The sequence below is a fragment of the Salvelinus sp. IW2-2015 genome, linkage group LG32, assembly GCF_002910315.2.
Source record: "Salvelinus sp. IW2-2015 linkage group LG32, ASM291031v2, whole genome shotgun sequence".
Lineage (NCBI taxonomy): Eukaryota > Metazoa > Chordata > Actinopteri > Salmoniformes > Salmonidae > Salvelinus > Salvelinus sp. IW2-2015.
Genome location: NC_036871.1, coordinates 34,036,843 through 34,057,696, shown reverse-complemented (window position 1 = coordinate 34,057,696; position 20,854 = coordinate 34,036,843). Strand labels below are relative to the sequence as shown.

At 44.6% G+C, this 20,854-nt stretch overlaps 1 protein-coding gene across 1 annotated transcript in view; it reads right to left on the bottom strand.

Moving 5' to 3' along the window:
- Nucleotides 1-20,854, bottom strand: part of LOC111956432 (ephrin type-A receptor 3-like) — a 150,729-nt gene that overhangs the window by 8,423 nt on the left and 121,452 nt on the right. The window contains 1 exon segment of the mRNA XM_070436642.1: nt 12,508-12,663. Coding sequence (XP_070292743.1) covers nt 12,508-12,663 — 156 coding nt within the window.

Sequence of the window (20,854 nt, the reverse complement as noted above, 5' to 3'; positions counted from 1 at the left end):
CCTATCTTCCTCTCCCTTCCCCCTATCTCCTTCCATTCATATGTTCGCTCTCTCTCTCTACTCTCTCCTCATCCTCTTCTCTCTCCTCTCTCTCTCTCTCTCTTCGTCTGTTTTTTCCTCTCTACCGTCTCTCTCTCTCTCTCTCCTCTCCTTCTCCCTTCTCTCTCTCTTTTCTCTTCTCTCTCTATCTCTATCTTTCCTTTCTGCTCTCTTCACATCCTCTTCTTGTATTCTCTTTTCTTTCCCTGGTCCCTCCTTTTGCCTTCCACCGTGGTTCTTTCTTTTCTACTTCTTTCCGATGTAAACTCTCTCTTTTTCTTTTGTTTCCTCCTTGGTTATCATCTCTCACTTTTTTCTTTCTTGTCTCTCACCTCTCTTTCTTGTCATCTTTGGTTTTCTCTCTTCTCCTGTTCCTCTCTTTTCTTTGGTTTTTTTTTCTGTGTGCGAAGTCCGCTTGTTTCTGCTGCTATGACAGAGAAAGAGCGGTCGCCGTAGACTCACTCAGCAAGGCCCCGCTGCCCCGAGCGGCCGCGCATCTCCGCCCGGCCCCTCACAACCGCAGGCCGCAGGCTTCGCCCCGCCCGAGCCCGCCGCCTGCTCCGCCCCCGCCCGGCTCGCAGCCGCCCGTGCGCCGCGGCGCCCGCCGACACCGGGCGCCCCCCGCACAGCGCGCCGCTCGCTGCCCGGGATCGTCCGCGCGCCGGCCCACCGCACAGCCGCGCCGCGCGCGAGCCCGAGCGCAGCCGCGCCCGGCCCGCCGGCTACCAGCCCGCCCGCCCCGAAGCCGCTGCCGCAGCCGGCCCCGAGCGCCTCTCCCGAGCGGTCCGCACGCCCGGCGTGGGTCCCGCAGACAGCCCGCGCGCGTCCACGAGCGCCGGGCCCTGGCCCCCGCCCCCGCTCGGCCCGCAGGCCGCTTGAGCCGCTTTCGCGCTGTTTTTGCTTATGATTTTTCTCTTGTTTCCGGGCCTGGCGCCTTGTTTTTTTTCCTTTTCGTACCTGTCGTTCTTGTCTTCATCACTCTCTCAACCTCTCTGCTCTCTGTTCTCCCCTAACTTGACTTTGTCTCTGTTGATGCCCTATCCCTTCTTCACCGGCTCGTCCGGTGATCGCTTGCTTTTCGTGCGCTGCGGTCACCTTCGTTTTGGGTTGGTGCCCGCGGCTTGACGCTCCGATCTCACGGTCAGGATGTCTGACGCAGGCGCGGTGTAGCTCTCCTGCGGTGACGCCGCGGTGGATACTCTTAGTAGAGGTGCTTATGAGGCGTGTTCTACACTTCTCCTAACGGAGCAGCGCCTGAGCTCCGCAGCACTAACGCCAACCGAAATAGAAAGGCGAGAGGTCGAGAATAGGGGGCAGGATAGCCGTGTGTCCCGACGGGACGGGAGCGAAGAGAGGGCGCGGAGGGAGGATATGCCAGGGGGCAAGGGGGGGAGGGGACGGGGCGGGGATGGGGGCGCGGACTGTAGGGGGCAAGGTGAGGAAAGATAGGGATAGGGGGACGGGACGAGGAGGCTAGGGGGGAGAGGTGTTGAGGGGGCAGGGCGAGGAGTGATGGGGAGAGAGAGGGATGTAGGGGAGGGCGCGGGGAGATAAAGGAAGAGGAAGATTGCTGAGGGGGGAAGGGAGAGAGGAGAGGAAGAGGAATATGAGGGGAGGGAGGGGGGAGGGGAAAGGGAGAGGAGGATAGGGGAGGAAGGATGTGAGGGAAGGGAGAGGAAGATAGGGGAGAGGGGACGGGTAGGGAGAGGGATAGGGAGAGAGGAGAGAGGATGTGAAGAGGGGAAGGGATTAGAGAGGAGAGAGGAGAGAGAGACAGAGAAGAGAGAGAGAGGAGAGCAGGGAGGAGTAAGAGCGAGAGAGAGAAGAAGAAGAGGAGAGAAGAGAGAGAGAGAGAGAGAGAGAGAGAGAGAAGAGAGAGCGAGAGATAGGAGAGGATGAGAGGGGGAAGGGAGAGGAGATAGTGGAGAGAAGGAGAGGATGTGAGGGGGAAGGGAGAGGAATATAGGGGAGAGGGGGGAAGGAAGGAGGGAGGAAGGGAGAGGAGAGATGTGAGGGGAAGGGAGAGGAAGCGACAGAGAAAGGGGCATATAGGCTGCCTGCCAACATCATCTGCTGTCATCAGATAGGCAGCCTCTATTTCCTGCCCTGCTACCATTCGCTCCGCCACTTTTCACAGAGGCCAATACGGTCCTGATCGGAAGGCAGCTTTACAGGCCACCGGGGGACCCACTACTCCTCCTGCTGTTGATGAGATGTCATCAAGCTCAGAGCCTGCATTCATACAATCTCAGCAACACACGAGCCCATATGCATATGCGGCATGCACACACATCTGCACACGCATACACACACATACACACCATAGCACAATACACACTCACCATCCTGCCACTTCTCCTCCTCAGGTCCCTGTTCGGCTCCAGAGAACCCATCTCCACTGTCAACGAGAACGTTGTCAACCTAGAATGAGATTCCTCTTGACATGGGAGGCCGAGGTGACATCACCTACAGCCTCCACTGCAGGAGTGGCTCCGGCGACGGCAGGAAGTGCACGCCCTGCGGTAACCGGCGTACATTTTTGTGCCGAGGCAGTTTCGTCTCTGTGGCTCTGGTGATGGTCACTGACCTGACCGGCCACACAGCAATTACAGCTTCAACCCATTGAGAGCCGGAATGGAGTTTCTCTGACCTGAGTCCTACACCCAGAGGCAGTGAGATAGTTATGTCACCACAGCAGACGGAGGATAGCATCACCTGCCACATCACATAATATATGCATAGGCTCGCATATAATACCAACCATTACAGCCTCAGTGTTGAAGCAGGAATGCCTCAGTAATGTTCATGGACTACTGTCTAACACACACACACGCACACACTCTCCACTGTGGCCCAAACCCTTCCACCAGGGTCATGACTATGCATCAGGCTTATCGGCTCTGCTGAAGACTCTCAATACTACTTGTTTACTTTGGTCTCTTGGCTACCACATACATGGAATGAGTGTGTGTGTGGTGCATGTGCGTGTTGTGCATGGCTGTGTGGTGTGTGTGTGTGTGTGTGTGTGTGTGTGTGTGGTGTGTGTGTGTGTGTGTGTGGTGTGTGTGTGTGTGTGTGTGTGTGTGTGTTGTGTGTGTGTGTGTGTGTGTTGTGTGCTGTGTGTGTGTATGTGTGTGTGTGTGTGTGAACAGTTGAGGGGACGTGGAGTGTCAGTAAGGGGGATGAGAGGAGGAGAGGATGGAGAGAGGTGAGGGGTGATGAGGAGGAGGGAGAGGGGAGAAGAGTGAGGGGTGATGAGAGGAGGAGAGAGGAGAGGAAGGTGGGAGAAGAGAGAGGGGCGTGGAAGGAGGAGAGGATGGGAGAGAATGTGAGGGTGATGAGAGGAGAGAGGATTGGAAGAGGCGGTGAGGGGTGATGAAGAGAGGAAGATATGGGAAGATGGAAGGTGAAGGGTGTGAGGGGTGATAGGTGAGGCGGTGATACGAGAGGAGGAGGAGTAGGACAGAGAGTCAGAGGATCTGATGGAGTAGGAGGTAGCAGGAGGTGAGGACGGCGTGATGGAGCTCGTCACAGCATGTGTAAAGGGTGCACATCGAGAGGTAGGAACAGGAAGAGGATGGAAGGAGGTTGCAGGGGTTTTGTGATGTAGGGACGCTCAAGGAGGAGAGGAACCAACCTCAGGATGTGGTTTGTGGTTGGTGCCCATCGATGCCCAGTATCTCCGGTAGACTCAGACAGACAGATATAGAAACAGACTCTCTACAGGAGCATCACTAAGTATCAGAGAGTATCACTGAATCATGGTATCAGTGTCATCTGATAGAGTCAGGCTGTATCACAACCGGCCATGATTGGGAGTCCCATAGGGCGGCGCACAATTGGCCCAGCGTCGTCCGGGTTAGGGTTTGGCCGGGGTAGGCCATCATTGTAAATAGGAATTTGTTCTTAACTGACTTGCCTAGTTAAATAAAGGTTAATTAAAGTAAAAATAAAATTGACGTACAAGGGCGATGCACAAAAGTTGGTGGCAGAACAAGGGGGAGTTCATACAGAACGCCAGCAAAAAAAGTCTCTATTTGCATGTTGCTTATGAGTGCATTTCACACTACTTTTGGATTATAATTAGATTTTAAGGCTCGTATGACTGTCCTGCTTAATATAATGTTTGTGTCATCATTGAAAATCAGCTGCATTATATAAAAAAAACAGTTAAACTTCAACCAGTAAAAAGGCTCTTTGATGGCTTTTGATACAGCCTATATCAATGAGTGTTCGCATTCAGCTAAGAACTGCTGCATCCAAAATAGTTATTTTGCAATCATTACAACCAAATATAATCTTAGCGACTGTTCAAGCAAGAATCAAAACATKATTGTAAGCATATGAGAAGCATATGGAAGCACTCAAAGCTATGATGCGGGCGTGCCCCAAGGGTCAATACTGGGGCCCCTCCTGTTCAGCCTGTACATTAATGATCTGCCTTCTGTCTGTACTGGGTCTGAAGTTCAAATGTATGCAGATGATACAGTGATATATGTGCATGCAAAGAGCAAACAACAAGCTGCACAAGAACTCACTGGTCCAGGTTACAAAGTGGCTCAGTGACTCATGTTTGCACCTCAATGTGAAAAAGAACTGTCTGCATATTCTTCACAAAGAGAGCAACTGATGCTACTGAGCCAGATGTCTATGTGTCAGGGGAGAAGCTCCAGGTGGTATCTGATTTTAAGTACCTTGGCATCATACTTGATTCTAACCTCTCTTTTAAAAAGCAGGTGAAAAAGGTAATTCTAATAAGCAAATTCAACCTAGCTAATTTCCAATTTATACAAAATTGTTTGACTATAGAGGTAYCAAAACTGTACTTCAAATCTATGATACTCCTCCACTTAACATACTGCTTGACTAGTTGGGCCCAAGCTTGCTGTACAACTGTCACGCCCTGGCCTTAGTTATCTTTGTTTTCTTTATTATTTTAGTTAGGTCAGGGTGTGACATGGGGGATGTTTGTGTGTTTTTGTCTAGTCAAGGGTGTTTGTATTGTCTAGGGGGTTTTGGTAGAGTTGATGGGGTTGTGTTCAGTGTAGGTGTTTAGGTATGTCTATGGTTTCCTGAGTGGTTCTCAATCAGAGACAGCTGTCTATCGTTGTCTCTGATTGGGAGCCATATTTAAGGCAGCCATAGGCATTAGGCAGGTTGTGGGTAATTGTCTATGTTGCACGTAGGTTTGTAGCTTCACGGTCGTSTGTTGTTGTTTTTTTTGTATATTTGTAAAAGTGTTTGTTTCGTCTTCGTTATATTAAAAGATTATGTATTCGTATCACGTTGCGCCTTGGTCCTCTCTTCCACAGAAAGACGATCGTGACAACAACAAACAGGCTCTCAAAGTGCTTGATAGGAAGCCCAAAAGCCATCATCACTGTTACAGCTCAATGATTGCCTGTATTTTTATTGTAATTCTTTTTAATAACCTGCCCAGGGACTGCGGTTGAAAATTAGCCGGCTGGCTGAAACCGGCACTTTTACTGAAACGTTGATAAATGTAAAAATAAAAATAAACTCAAACTCAAAAAGTTATTTTGCTTAAAAGTAATAAAAATGTAAATCTAGACTATTTTGAATGGGGGCAGATGGCGATGTTTTTTTTTTACTGCGGCCAAGATTCTAGCGCATCTGTTCTTGACGTCAGTGTGTCGTGTACTGGAAAAAGGTCTATAGGATCAGACAGACAAACTAAAGTGATGTCAAGGAGAGCAGTGATATATGTGACCTGATTCAGGAAGCTAGGCGTATGTCGCAAGTCACAACTTCACAGGAGAGCCGTTTGAAGGTAAAAAATATTTTGAACGTGAACTTTCATGTGCCTTAATAACAAACTTGTATGCCATCTGTAAATGCAAATAAAATGGTTAAATTACCAGCCTTCTTGGTTAAGCCACAATAATAGGAAGCAACCTTCCCGCTGGCCATGATTGGCTGAGACAGTGAATGGGCTGGAAATGCAGAGAGCGGAATTCGGATTGGTCTGCCATATAGAAGGCTTCTGTCTATTTGAGCTGGTCAGTCTGTGTTGGTAATCCTGTTGAACACAGCTTTTAAATGTGTAGTGGAGCTGCATACAGTGGGGCAAAAAAGTATTTAGTCAGCCACCAATTGTGCAAGTTCTCCCACTTAAAAAGATGAGAGAGGCCTGTAATTTTCATCATAGGTACACTTCAACTATGACTGACAAAATGAGAAAAAGAAATCCAGAAAATCACATTTTAGGATTTTTTATGAATTTATTTGCAAATTATGGTGGAAATAAGTATTTGGTCACCTACAAACAAGCAAGATTTCTGGCTCTCACAGACCTGTAACTTCTTCTTTAACTTCTTGGAACTATAGGGTGCTGTTCCGCATTAGCATATTTGTGTCTCCAAATTAAACTGCCTCGTGCTAAATTCTTGATCGTACAATATGCTATTATTGTTATTATTGGATAGAAAACACCTTCTAGTTTCTATAGAAGTTGGAATTTTGTCTCTGAGTGGTACAGAACAATTTCTACAGCACTTTTCATGACAGGGTTCAGATTTCAGAAATTTTTACCTCTGATCTGGAGTCAGTTTTTAAGGCGACAGTGAATGCTATGAAGAAACCGACACTGCCTACGTCTTCCTCTGGGTGTCTGTACGTCATAACGTTTTCAATGGAATCGATGGGACATTCACAGCCATTATAAAAGACCAAATTGTATAGAGACCGTCCTTTCTCGTCGTGCGCCTGAAGCGTGAAGGCCATCGGACTTGCCTCGTTCCAAATCGTTGTCTAACCAGCAATATTTCTCCGGTCATGTTTTCAGTCGTTATAGTTGTTAAAAACATCATAATGTAGTTAATTTGAACCGTTTTATAGCAATTTATATCCGTTTAGTGCGATTTTGAGGAATTTCTTTGTTGTGCACTCTGAAAGTTGGGACACGTTTTGGGGTGTCGGTCTGGTGGTGGACATTTCGAAGGACAGAGGACATCTATCGACCAAAAGACGTTTATAAACATAGACAGGATAACATTGCCAAGATCTGATGAAGAACAGCTCACAAGTAAGCAATATTTAAATATGATAAATCGGTTTCTGTCAGAAATATTTTATAACGCAGATATTTCGCATTCTTGTTTGGTAATAGCTCACTGGCAACCCGTATTGAAAAGTAAGGATAAATTTTAAAAATGTAAATCAGCGGTTGCATTAAGAACTAATTTGTCTTTCGATTGCTGTCAACCCTGTATTTTTTAGTCAAGTATATGATTAGCTTTCAATTAAACTAGATCACTCTGATAGATGACGTCAGACATATTGAGGCTTGATTTCCTAGTATTTTATGTGTAACCACGGTTTTGTATGGCTAAATATGCACCTTTCGAACAAACTGTATATGTATATGTAAAATGAATGTTACAGGAGTGTCATCGGAAGAATTCTGAGAAGGTTAGTGAAAAATTAATATATTTTGGCGTGATTACGTTATAGCGCTCTTTGGCTGGAATCGATGCTCTGGTAACGTTTGCACATGTGGTATGCTAACTTATCGATTTATTGTGTTTTCGCTGAAAAACGCTTAGAAAATCTGAAATATGGTCTGAAATCACAAGAACTGGGTCTTTCCATTGCTATGCTTTGTCTATTTTTATGAAATGTTTTATGATGAGTAAATTGGTCATACACGTTGCTCTATCTAGTAATTCTAGTCGATTTGCGAATGGTCGGTGCAATTGTAAACTGTGATTTCTACCTGAAATATGCACTTTTTCTAACAAAAACTATCCTATACCATGAATATGTTATCAGCACTGTCATCTGAAGAGGTTTTTCTTGGTTAGTGGATATCAATATCTTAGTTGAGCAGAATTGGTGATAGCACCTGAAGGAGTAAGAACTGATGGAGTTAGAATAGTGGTGTATTTTGCTAACGTGTTTAGCTAATAGATTTACATATTTTGTCTTCCCTGTAAAACATTTAAAAAAATCTGAAATGGTGGCTTTATTCACAAGATCTGTATCTTTCATCTGGTGTCTTGGACTTGTGATTTAATGATATTTAGATGCTACTATTACTTGTGAAGCTATGCTAGCTATGCTAATCAGTGTTGGGGGGATGGGGGTGCTCCCGGACCCGGGTAGAGGCTCGTTAGAGGTTAAGAGGCTCCTCTGTCCTCCACTCGTTACCTGTATTAATGGCACCTGTTTGAACTTGTTATCAGTTAAAAAGACACCTGTCACACTCCAAACTCCACTATGGCCAAGACAAAGAGCTGTCAAAGGACACCAGAAAACAAAATTGTAGACCTGCACCAGGCTGGGAAGACTGAATCTGCAATAGGTAAGCAGCTTGGTTTGAAGAAATCAACTGTGGGAGCAATTATTAGGAAGTGGAAGACATACAAGACCACTGATAATCTCCCTCGGTCTGGGCGCCACAAGATCTCACCCCGTGGGGTCAAAATGATCACAAAAACGTGGAGCAAAAATCCCAGCACACAGACCTAGTGAATGACCTGCAGAGAGCTGGGACCAAAGTAACAAAGCCTACCATCAGTAACACACTACGCCGCCAGGGACTCAAATCCTGCAGTGCCAGACGTGTCCCCCTGCTTAAGCCAGTACATGTCCAGGCCCGTCTGAAGTTTGCTAGAGAGCATGTGGATGATCCAGAAGAAGATTGGGAGAATGTCATATGGTCAGATGAAACCAAAACAGAACTTTTTTGTAAAAACTCAACTCGTCGTGTTTGGAGACAAAGAATGCTGAGTTGCATCCAAAGAACACATACCTACTGTGAAGCATGGGAGGAAACATCATGCTTTGGGGCTGTTTTTCTGCAAAGGGACCAGGAGACTGATCCGTGTAAAGGAAAGAATGAATGGGGCCATGTATCGTGAGATTTTGAGTGAAAACCTCCTTCCATCAGCAAGGGCATTGAAGATGAAACGTGGCTGGGTCTTTCAGCATGACAATGATCCAAACACACGCCCGGGAAACGAAGGAGTGGCTTCGTAAGAAGCATTTCAAGGTCCTGGAGTAGCCTAGCCAGTCTCCAGATCTCAACCCCATAGAAAATCTTTGGAGGGAGTTGAAAGTCCGTGTTGCCCAGCAACAGCCCCAAAACATCACTGCTCTAGAGGAGATCTGCATGAAGGAATTGGCCAAAATACCAGAAACATTGTGTGAAAACCTTGTGAAGACTTACAGAAAACGTTTGACCTCTGTCATTGCCAACAAAGGGTATATAACAAAGTATTGAGATAAACTTTTGTTATTGACCAAATACTTATTTTCCACCATAATTTGCAAATAAATTCATTAAAAATCTACAATGTGATTTTCTGGATTTTTTTTCTTCATTTTGTCTGTCATAGTTGAAGTGTACCTATGATGAAAATTACATGCTCTCTCATCTTTTTAAGTGGGAGAACTTGCACAATTGGTGGCTGACTAAATACTTTTTTGCCCCACTGTAAGTGTTGCTCTCCACTTTCTGGAGGATCGAGTTTTGAAATCAGTGGAATTAGAGTTTGATAGCTAAAGAGATGGAGAAAACACCTGTCTCCGGATTACATCTTCAAACTAAGAGCAACCGTGGTATGTCATTCCTGACAGGGAGACACGTCCATAATGCATGATAATGCATACAGGTAAGATAGTCCAGCTAGCTACATTTTCAGATATTACATGTTTCTAATTTTGACAGAAAGTGGTTTCATTTCAAGCTAAAGTGTACTGCTAGCTAGCTAGCTAACGTTAGCTGGCTGTCTCCCTACCTGACTTTATTATGTGTCTCCCAGAGCCCTTTACTTTTCTAGTTATAGCCTAATGTTAGCTAGGTAACATTGAACCTGGTTGGTTAGCTCCCAGCACTGTGTCATTGTTGGCACTTTGTTCATGGTTGTTTAACTAGCTAACGTTCACTGGCTAGCTCGTTAGCTAATGTTATGTGACATGTGTACAACACCCGTTGAACATGGCTGGTGTCAGTAAACGTCTGCAAGCGTAATGTAAAAGTGTAATGTAATTGTTGCCAGCAGAGCTGGTTAGGCTGTTTTCATGATATCCAGAGGCAAACAAATCATCAGCCAGAGCGTGATTCAAAGGTGATTTTTTCAAAAGTGAGTTTACAAGTGATTAACTTTCAAAGCAGAATTACTTTCCCATCAAATCAAATCAAATCAAATCACATTGTATTTGTCACATACACATGGTTAGCAGATGTTAATGCGAGTGTAGCGAAATGCTTGTGCTTCTAGTTCCGACCATGCAGTCATATCTAACAAGTAATCTAACAATTTCACAACAACTACCTTATACACACAAGTGTAAAGGAATGAATAAGAATATGTACATAAAAATATATGGATGAYCGATGGCCGAACGGCATAGGCAAGATGCAGTAGATGGTATAGAGTACAGTATATAGATATGAGATGAGTAATGTAGGGTATGTAATAATTGTATAAAGTGGCATTGTTTAAASTGGCTAGTGATACATTTATTACATCCAGTTTTTTATTATTAAAGTGGCTAGAGATTTGTGTCAGTATGTTGGCAGCAGCCACTCAATGTTAGTGATGGCTGTGTAACAGTCTGATGGCCTTGAGATAGAAGCTGTTTTTCAGTCTCTCGGTCCCAGCTTTGATGCACCTGTACTGACATCACAGGCAGTGGCTCGGGTGGTTGTTGTCCCTGATGATCTTTTTGGCCTTCCTGTGACATCGGGTGGTGTAGGTGTCCTAGAGGGCAGATAGTTTGCCCCCGGTGATGCGTTGTGCAGACCTCACTACCCTCTGGAGAGCCTTACGGTTGTGGGCGGAGCAGTTGCCGTACCAGGTGGTGATACAGCCGGAAAGGATGCTCTCGATTGTGCATCTGCAAAAGTTTGTGAGTGTTTTTGGTGACAAGCCAAACTTTTTCAGCCTCCTGTGGTTGAAGAGGCGTTGCTGCACCTTCTTCACCACTCTGTCGGTGTGGGTGGACCATTTCAGTTTGTCCGTGATGTGTACACCGAGGAACTTAAAACTTTCCACCTTCTCCACTACTGTCCCGTCGATATAGATATGGGGCCGCCCCCTCTGCTYTTTCCTGAAGTCCATGATCATCTCCTTTGTTTTGTTGACATTGAGTGTCAGGTAATTTTCCTGACACCACACTCTGAGGGCCCCAGTGTTGAGGATCAGCGGGGTGGAGATGTTGTTTCCTACCCTCACCACCTTGGGGCGGCCCGTCAGGAAGTCCAGGACCCAGTTGCACAGGGCGAGGTCGAGACCCAGGGTCTCGAGCTTAATGACGAGTTTGGAGGGTACTATGGTGTTAAATGCTGAGCTGTAGTCGATGAACAGCATTCTTACATAGGTTTTCCTCTTGTCCAGATGGGTTAGGGCAGTGTGCAGTGTGATTGTGATTGGGTCGTCTGTGGACCGATTGGGGCGGTAAGCAAATTGGAGTGGGTCTAGGGTGTCAGATAGGGTGGAGGTGATATGGTCCTTGACTAGTCTCTCAAAGCACTTCATGATGACGGAAGTGAGCTTTCTTGGGAACAGGAACCATGGTGGCCCTCTTGAAGCATGTGGGAACAGCAGACTGGGATAAGGATTGATTAATATGTCCGTAAACACACCACCAGCCAGCTGGTCTGCGCATGCTCTGAGAACACGGCAAGGGATGCCGTCTGGGCCGGCAGCCTTGCGAGGGTTAACACGTTTAAATATTTTACTCACGTTGGCTGCAGTGAAGGAGAGCCCGCAGGTTTTGCTAGCGGGCCGTGTCGGTGGCATTGTATTGTCCTCAAAGCGAGCAAAGAAGTTGTTTAGTTTGTCTGGAAGCAAGACATCGTGGTCCGCGACGGAGCTGGTTTTATTTTTGTAGTCCGTGATTCACCCTGCCACATACCTCTCGTGTCTGAGCCGTTGAATTGCGACTCTACTTTGTCTCTATACTGACGCTTAGTTTSTTTGATTGCCTTGCGGAGGGAATAGCTACACTGTTTGTATTCGGTCATGTTTCCGGTCACCTTGCCCTGATTAAAAGCAGTGGTTTACGCTTTCAGTTTTGTGCAAATGCTGCCATCAATCCACGGTTTCTGGTTGGGGAAGGTTTTAATAGACGCTGTGGGTACAACATCACGGATGCACTTGCTAATAAACTCGCTCACCGAATCAGCGTATTCATCAATGTAATTGGCCGACGCTATGCAGTGTATAATATACKATTTTGTAGCTCTGAGTCTCTACTTTTATCCAATGTAAAAAACACAATTTTACATTTTGCTACATAATACTGAATTCAGGTGGTGAGTCAGATATGTATATAAAGAGCTCTCTGTGAATGAATACTTTGACAAAAGGCACTATGTCAAAGAAGATGAAATGACAATGGACTCAACTGATGTTTTGTGGAAATGCTTGTCTACAAGTGTGTCAAGATGAGTGTGCATGTGTGTTCTTGCGTTTGTGCGTGTGTGTGTGTGTTACTCACGTGTGCAAGCCATGGAGCGTGGGTCCGTCTCTGTGCGGTGGAAGCCTTTCTCACACACACACTCGGAGGCTCTCTCCAGGTGGGAGGAGCTATGTGGCGGGCATTTTGTGCAGTAGGCGTCGGTGGCCGAGGCCTTGTAGGAGCCTGGTCTGCACGCTGGAGAGAGGAAAACAAGAAAACACAGGTTTAGAAATCTGCCACTCACATGGTCTACAAGGTAAGACAGAGGAGAAAACTGGAAAACACAAGGTTACAAATAAGACAAAGATCCATTGATTTCTATATTTCTATTTTTCTATGGGGTCTACAACCTGAAGTGTGTAAAAAAGGGTTACAAATGTAACATTACTGAAGGTGCTGTAACACTACTGAAGGTGCTGTAACACTACTGAAGGTGCTGTAACACTACTGACGGTGCTGTACCGCTGACTGAGAAGGTGCTGTAAACACTGAAGGTGCAGTCACACTACTGAAGGTGCTGTAACACTACTGAAGGTGCATGTGTAACACTACTGACGGTGATTGAAACACTACTGAGGTTGGTGAATACACTACTGAAGGTGCTGTAACTCTACTAGAAGGTGCTGTATACCTACTGAAGGTGCTGTAACGCTACTGAAGATGCTGTAACACTACTGAAGGTGCTGTAACACTACTGAAGGTGCTGTAACGCTACTGAAGATGCTGTAACACTTTGGATAAAATTGTCTGCTAAATGGTACATACAGTGCATTCGGAAAGTATTCAGACCCCTTGACTTTTTCCACATTTTGTTACGTTACAGCCTTATTCTACAATGGATTAAATACATGTTTTTCTCATCAATCTACACACAATACCCATAATGACTAAGCGAAAACAGGCTTTTAGAAATGTTTGCAAATGTATTAAAAATAAAAACTGAAATACCTTTTTTACATAAGTATTCAGACCCTTTTCTATGAGACTCGAAATTGAGCTCCGGTGCATCCTGTTTCCATTGATCATCCTTGAGATATTTCTACAACTTGATTGTAATCCACCTGTGGTAAATGCAATTGATTGGACATGATTTGGAAAGGTACACATCTGTTTTTATAAGGTCCTAGGTGCTCTGACAGTGCATGTCAGAGCAAAAACAAAGCCATGAGGTTGAAATAATTATCTGTAGAGCTCCAAGACAGGATTGTGTCAAGGCACAATCAGATGGTCACTCTGACAGAGCTCCAGAGTTCCTTCGGGAAGGTTCCCCTTCCCGAAGGACAACCATCTCTGCAGAACTCCACGAATCAGGCCTTTATGGTAGAGTGGCCAGACGGAAGCCCCTCCTAAGGAAAAGGCACATGACAGCCAGTTTGGAGTTTGCCAAAAGGCACCTAAAGGACTCTCAGACCATGAGAAACAAGATTCTCTGGTCTGATGAAACCAAGTTTGAACTCCTTGGCCTGAATGCCAAGCGTCACATCTGGAGGACACCTGGCACCACCCCTACAGTGAAGCATGGTTGTGGCAGCATCATGCTGTGGGGATATTTTTCAGCGGCAGGGACTGGGAGACTAGTCAGGATTGAGGGAAAGATGAACTAAGCAAAGTATAGAGGTCCTTGATGAAAACCTGCTCCAGAGAACTCAGGACTTCAGACTGGGGCGAAAGCTCACCTCCCAACAGGACAATGACCCTAAGCACATAGCCAAGACAACGCAGGAGTGGCTTCGGGATAAGTCTCTGAATGTCCTTGAGTGGCCCAGCCAGAGCATGGACTTGAACTCAATCAAACATCTCTGGAGAGACCTGAAAATGTCAGCGACGAACAGGAGAAACTCCCCAAAAACAGGTGTGCCAAGCTCGTAGCATCATACCCAAGAAGACTTGAGGCTGAAATCGCTGTCAAAGGTGTTTAATATTTCAGTTATATTTATTTTTATAAATTTGCAAAAATGTCTAAAAACCTGTTTTTGCTTTGTCATTACGTGGTATTGTATGTAGATTGATGAGTGCAAAAAAACGATTTAATCCATTTTAGAATAAGGCTGTAATGTAACAAAATGTGGAAAAAGTCAAGGGGTCTGAATACTTTCCGAATGGGGTGATTATTCTTCTCTGAAGAGAACATGTCCTATCCACAGTCTGGAGATTGAGGGTGTTGGAAACGCAATTCCATAGATGCTTTGTGTGTGTCTGCAGATGGATCAATGCCATGATGGATTCCTTTGGGTTCTGATTGCATGTGACGAGCGTGTGTGTGTGTTGAGTGTGTGTTGATTGCGTGTGTCAGTGCTGAAGGTCATGGATTTAATCAAGCAACGAGTCGTTCGCCTCGGCACTGCCGTTAAATTACCTTTCCTCACACACAACACACACACACACACACACACACACACACACACACACACACACCACACACACACACACACACACACACACACACAACACACCCACACAACAACACATCACCACACACACACACACACACACACACACACACACACACACACACACACACACACAGACAATCACCGAGTGAGCTGCAGCTCAGGGAATAGTAGGAACTGAGCTACCAATGCCTCTCAATGCAAACAAAAAGAAGGCACATTCACATCAAATGTGACCAAGAAGTATCCATTCATTCACTCAAACACACCAAGAGACTGCAACATAACTAACCTCACCTAAAAATACACATTACCTAGCAGAACAACATTAACAGGAGAGAGCAGGGGGGGAAAAACTGAAGAAGTGAGAGAGGGGAGAAAAATAGAGATATGAGAGGAGAACGGACCTGTGTCGGAACTAAAATGTTGAGAAAAGGCCTAAAGAGACCACTCATTGTTTACATGTCCCTTCTACTCTCTTTTATTAAATCACCAATGTTCATTCATTTAGTCTCTTCTACTCTCTCTTATTAAATCACRAATGTTCATTAATTTAGTCTCTTCTACTCTCTCTTATTAAATCACTAATGTTCATTAATTTAGTCTCTTCTTCTCTCTCTTATTAAATCACTAATGTTCATTCATTTAGTCTCTCTGGCTTATCCAGCTGAATTTTGGCCATATTTAGGAAAATAATGAATCATAGGGGAGCTAAGTCCACTTGCACAGTCCCATATGGACCTTAGCACTGCCTGTGTGTACAAGTGTGTCTTTTTCCGTCAGAGAAGACGGGAGCACAGAAGGGACCGTGGCCCAATCTTCTCTGGCAAATAAAAAGCCCACACACACACAAACTCGCACACACGTCAGTGCAGAGTAGAGTGGTTTTAGTCTACACAGCCTCAGTGGTACGGCAAGGCGGTTTTGATCAGGCAGCTGTAAGGACGCCAGGCCTGGCACGAGGCCCCCTGTCTGTCTCTGTCTGTCTATCTATCTGTCTGTCAGCTTTGAGGTCCTTTGTGTCCCTGTTCCAGAACCAGAACACTCCGGAAGAAAAACGTCCCAGGAGAAAAGCCGCTTTTCCATGCGGTCCGCACTAAGCCAAAGCTGAAGGAGCACTACGCACGCCCGAGACACACGCACGCACACTACACACACACACAACAACCACACACACACACACACACACACACACACACACACACACACACAACACACACACACACACACACACACACACACACACACCAACCCACAAGTTATTGACCAAGATCTAAAGGGAAGACAGAGGAAGGAGAGAAAGGGCCTAGAGAAGTTCTCTCTCTGGCACATACACACTCATACAGTTGCAAAAGTATTACCCCTTGCATTTTTGCTATTTGTTGCATTTACAACCTGTAAATTTAAAGTGAATTTTATTTGGATTTCATGTCATGGACATTCACTAATAGTCAATTGGTGAAGTGAATAATTAAAATGACTTAAAAATGGTAAAAAAATTAAACTGACAAGTGGTGCGTGCATATGTATTCACCCTTGGCTCTAAAGCCCTCAATAAGATCTGGTGCAACAATTACCTTCAGAGTCCATAATTAGTTAAATAAAGCACTTGTGTGCAATTAAATGTCATGATCTCAGTATAATTACCCTGTTTGAAAGGCCCTAGAGTCTGGCAACCACTAAGCAGGGTCACATCAGCAAGCGCCGATGAAGACCAGGGAGCTCTCAAACGTCAGGCGACAAATGAAAAGAATAATGGCCCACAAAAACTGCCAAGAGAGGCGCCGCTAAACTCTCGGACAGGAAGGAGGGATTAAGTTTTTTACAATCCTTTGGGCTACTTTCAGAACTTGATGTCATTTTTCAAACTTAAGAACAAATACAACCAATATCAAATGCATTTTTCAAAACTCGCCAACACTTTCAATTGCTGGATACCTATAACGTAAAGTAAGATCATTTGGTTCATTGAAGTAAAATACCTGTTAAAATGACACAAACTTAACATCAAAGTATTACCATTCAAAATGCAATTCACACATTACATTCTGAAATGACTGTCTATTCATTTCATTACAATGATCTAACTATCAATTGATACAACGGCTCAAAATGATAGTAACTGTGCATTAGTCTTAATGCAGCAGTTTTATGGAAACTGACAAACAATATTCCATGTTTAGATCATGAACGTTTCAGGATAACGAGATCCATTGACACCAATTACCGTGGAACATGAATCAATTGGACTACATTATCTATGGATGTAATATTTCATCATTCTTTATCAGACACTGTTTCTATGGTCCCATGTACCACTTTTCCAGACCATGTTTTCAGATTTGACAATACTGTACACTCACCGGCCACTTTATAGGTACACCTATAAGGACCCCCTTTTTCCTCCACTATAGCCTGAATTATTCACGGTGTTGTATGTTAAGAGATTACCTTCTGCACACCACTGTTTTAAACAGCTTTTATTTGAGCATTTGTAGCCTTTCTGTTAGCTTGAATGAGTCTGGACATTCTCCTCTGACCTCTCTCATTAGCAAGGTGTTTTTGACCACAGAACTGCCGCTCACTGAATGTGTTTTGTTAATCGCACCATTCTCTGTAAACTCTAGAGACTGTAGTGCCTAAAAATCCCAGGAAGGCAGCTGTTTCTGAGATGCTGGAATCACCATGTGTGGCATCAACAATCATACCACGGTCAAAGTTGCTTAGATTACACATCTTGCCCGTTCTAATGTTTGGTCGAACAACATCTAAAGCTCTCTACTCTACATACTCTATATATTGAGTTGCAGGCAGCCACATGATTCGCTGTTCGATTGTAACCTTCCTTGATGAGCTAAGTCAGGTCTGTAGAGCTGATGGCATGACCTATGTCATTGTGTGGGATAATGTCAGGTTCCACCATGCTCAAATGGTGCAAGCATGGTTTCAGGCCCATCCACAATGTACCACCCTGTACTTACCCCCATACTCTCCTTTCCTTAACCTGATTCAGGATTTTTTCGCCCTCACGAACAAGCCGCCCTTCTCCAGACCATGGATGACGCATGCAATGACATCACGGCAGACCAGTGTCAGGCCTGGATTCGCCCYAAGATTCTTCCCAAGATGTTTTGCTAATGAAAGCATCCATTGTGATGTGGATGAGAACCTGTGGCCAAATCCACAAGACACGGTTGAGGGAAATATAGAAGTACAGTAATCAATCCTTTGTTTTGCTTTTTACAGTAAACCAGGTGAGGAACACTGCAGTTGACCTTTACTGTAGCTGTTTTTTCTTTTTTTGTAGCTAATAATTTTTGCTTTGATTCAAAGAAACCTATGTTGTGATTTTATTGTATTTCAMCAATAAATMTCATATTTTGTTCAATGATTCCACTGGGTCTGTAGTATTCTCTCTACTAGTCCTTTTACAGTGATGTATTTACGTGTAGTAGCAAAATGAAACATGTATCACATATTTTGTATTACAATATTTAATGATTGTATGAAAAACTACACAGTGAAACTATCGGTATCTTGTGTGTGGGTGATCTAAATTAATGTTCCTATGGTATTTCATGATAGATGACTTATTTGAACCAATGATTCTGCAAGTGCAAAGTTTCTTTAAAGATATGAATGTAAAATACAATGTTTTGAACATTGGACAGCCTGTGTTACAAGTGATGACTGTTTTGAGTTTTTGTCTAGAGTTTTGAAAAATGACCACAAGGTTCTGAAATTAGTGCCAAAGTGATTGTTAAAAACTAATCAGAGAGGCAACAAAGATACCAAAAATAACCCTGAAGGAGCTGCAAAGCTCCACAGCGGAGACTGAAGTATCTGTCCTTAGGACCACTTTAAGCCGTACACTCCACAGAGCTAGGCTTTACGTAAAGAGTGGACAGAAAATAGCCATTGCTTAAAGAAATAAAAGCAAACACGTTTGGTGTTCACAAAAAGGCATGTGGGAGACTCCCCAAACATATGGAAGAAGGTACTCTGGCAAGATGAGACTAAAATTTTTAGGCTTTTGGCCATCAAGGAAAACGCTATGTCTGGCCAAACCCAACACCTTTTCTCCCCCTGAGACTATCATCCCCAGTGACGCATGTTGGTGGCAACATAATGCTGTGGGGATGTTTTTCATCGACTGGGACACTGGTCAGAATTTAAGGAATGATGGATGGCGCTAAATACAGGGAAATTCTGAGGGAAACCTGTTTCAGTCTTCCAGAGATTTGAGACTGGGACAGAGGTTCACCTTCCAGCAGGACAATGACCCTAAGCATACGCAAGAGCAACACTCGAGTGTTTTAAGGGGAAACATTTAAATGTCTTGGATGTTCTTGTCAAAGCCCAGACCTCAATCCAATTGAGAATCTGTGGTATGACTTAAAGATTGATGTATACCAGCGGAACACATCCAACTTGAAGGAGCTGGAGCAGTTTTGTCATGAAGAATGGGCAAAAATCCCAGTGGCTAGATGTGCCAAGCTTATAGAGACATAGCCCAAGAGACTTGCAGCTGTAAATACTGTAAAAGGTGGCTCTACAAGATATTGAATTTGGGGGGGAGAATAGTTTGCACGCTCAAGTTTTCAGTTTTTTGGTCTTATTTCTTATTTGGTTGTGTAAATCAAATGATACAAACCAACCAAAATGCATTTTAATTCCAGGATGTAAGACAACAAAATAGGAAAAATGCCAAGGGGGTGAATATTTCGCAATCCACTGTACACACACACACACACACTGTTAAAGTCCATTGAGGATTGTGCTTGTGGACTTACAGTAGCTCCCCTATGATTAATGATTTGCCTAAAATATGGCCAAGGTACAGGCCACTCACACCAGATACTGAGGATCTAAGCAAGAGACCACTACACCAGATACTGAGGATCTAACAGCAGAGAGACTACATCGTCAAGCATCAGATACTGAGGAATCTAACAGCAGAGACACACTCACACCAGATACTGAGGTCTAAAGCAGAAGAAACACTCACACCAGACCACTGAGGATCTAACAGCAGATCACACTCAGACAGATACTGAGGGATCTAACAGCAGAGACACACTCACACCAGATACTGAGGATTTAACAGCAGACACACTCAGACCAGATACTGAGGATCTAACAGCAGAGACACACTCACACCAGACACTGAGGATCTAACAGCAGATACACACTCAGACCAGACACTGAGGATCTAACAGCAGATACACACTCACATCAGATACTGAGGATCTAACAGCAGAGACACACTCACAACACAGATACTGAGTGATTAAAGCAGATACACACTCACACCAGATACTGAGGATCTAACAGCAGAGACACATTCACACCAGATACTGGAGGCTTAACAGCAGAGACACACTACCACCTAGAGTACTGAGGATCTAAGAGCAGATATACACACTCACACCAGATACTGAGGATCTAACAGGCAGAGAGACACTCACACCAGATACTGAGGATATACAGCAGATACACACTCAGACCAGACCTGAGGATCTAAACAGCAGATACACACTCACACCAGAATACTGAGGAGATCTAACAGCAGAGAACACACTCACACCAGATACTGAGGATCTAAACAGCAGATATACACACTCACACCAGATACTGAGGATCTAACAGCAGATTACACACTCACACAGACACTGAGGATTAGAGCAGATACACCTCACACCAGATACTGAGGATCTAACAGCAGAGACACACTCAAGACCAGATACTGAGGATCTCACAGCAGAGACACACTCAGACAGATTCTGAGGATCTAACAGCAGAGACAAACATTTTCTCTCCTAGAACTACTAACTTTCTGTTTGGGACTAGAAATGTGAGCCTATCGGTTTAGCTCCTTATGGTACAAAGTAGAAAGGGGGTGGGATTTTCTAATTGATGTGTGTGTGTGAATAGTGTTGTACAGTACGATGCAAAAGAGGGAGTCTTCTCAGATCAAGAATGTGTGTGTTGTCTGT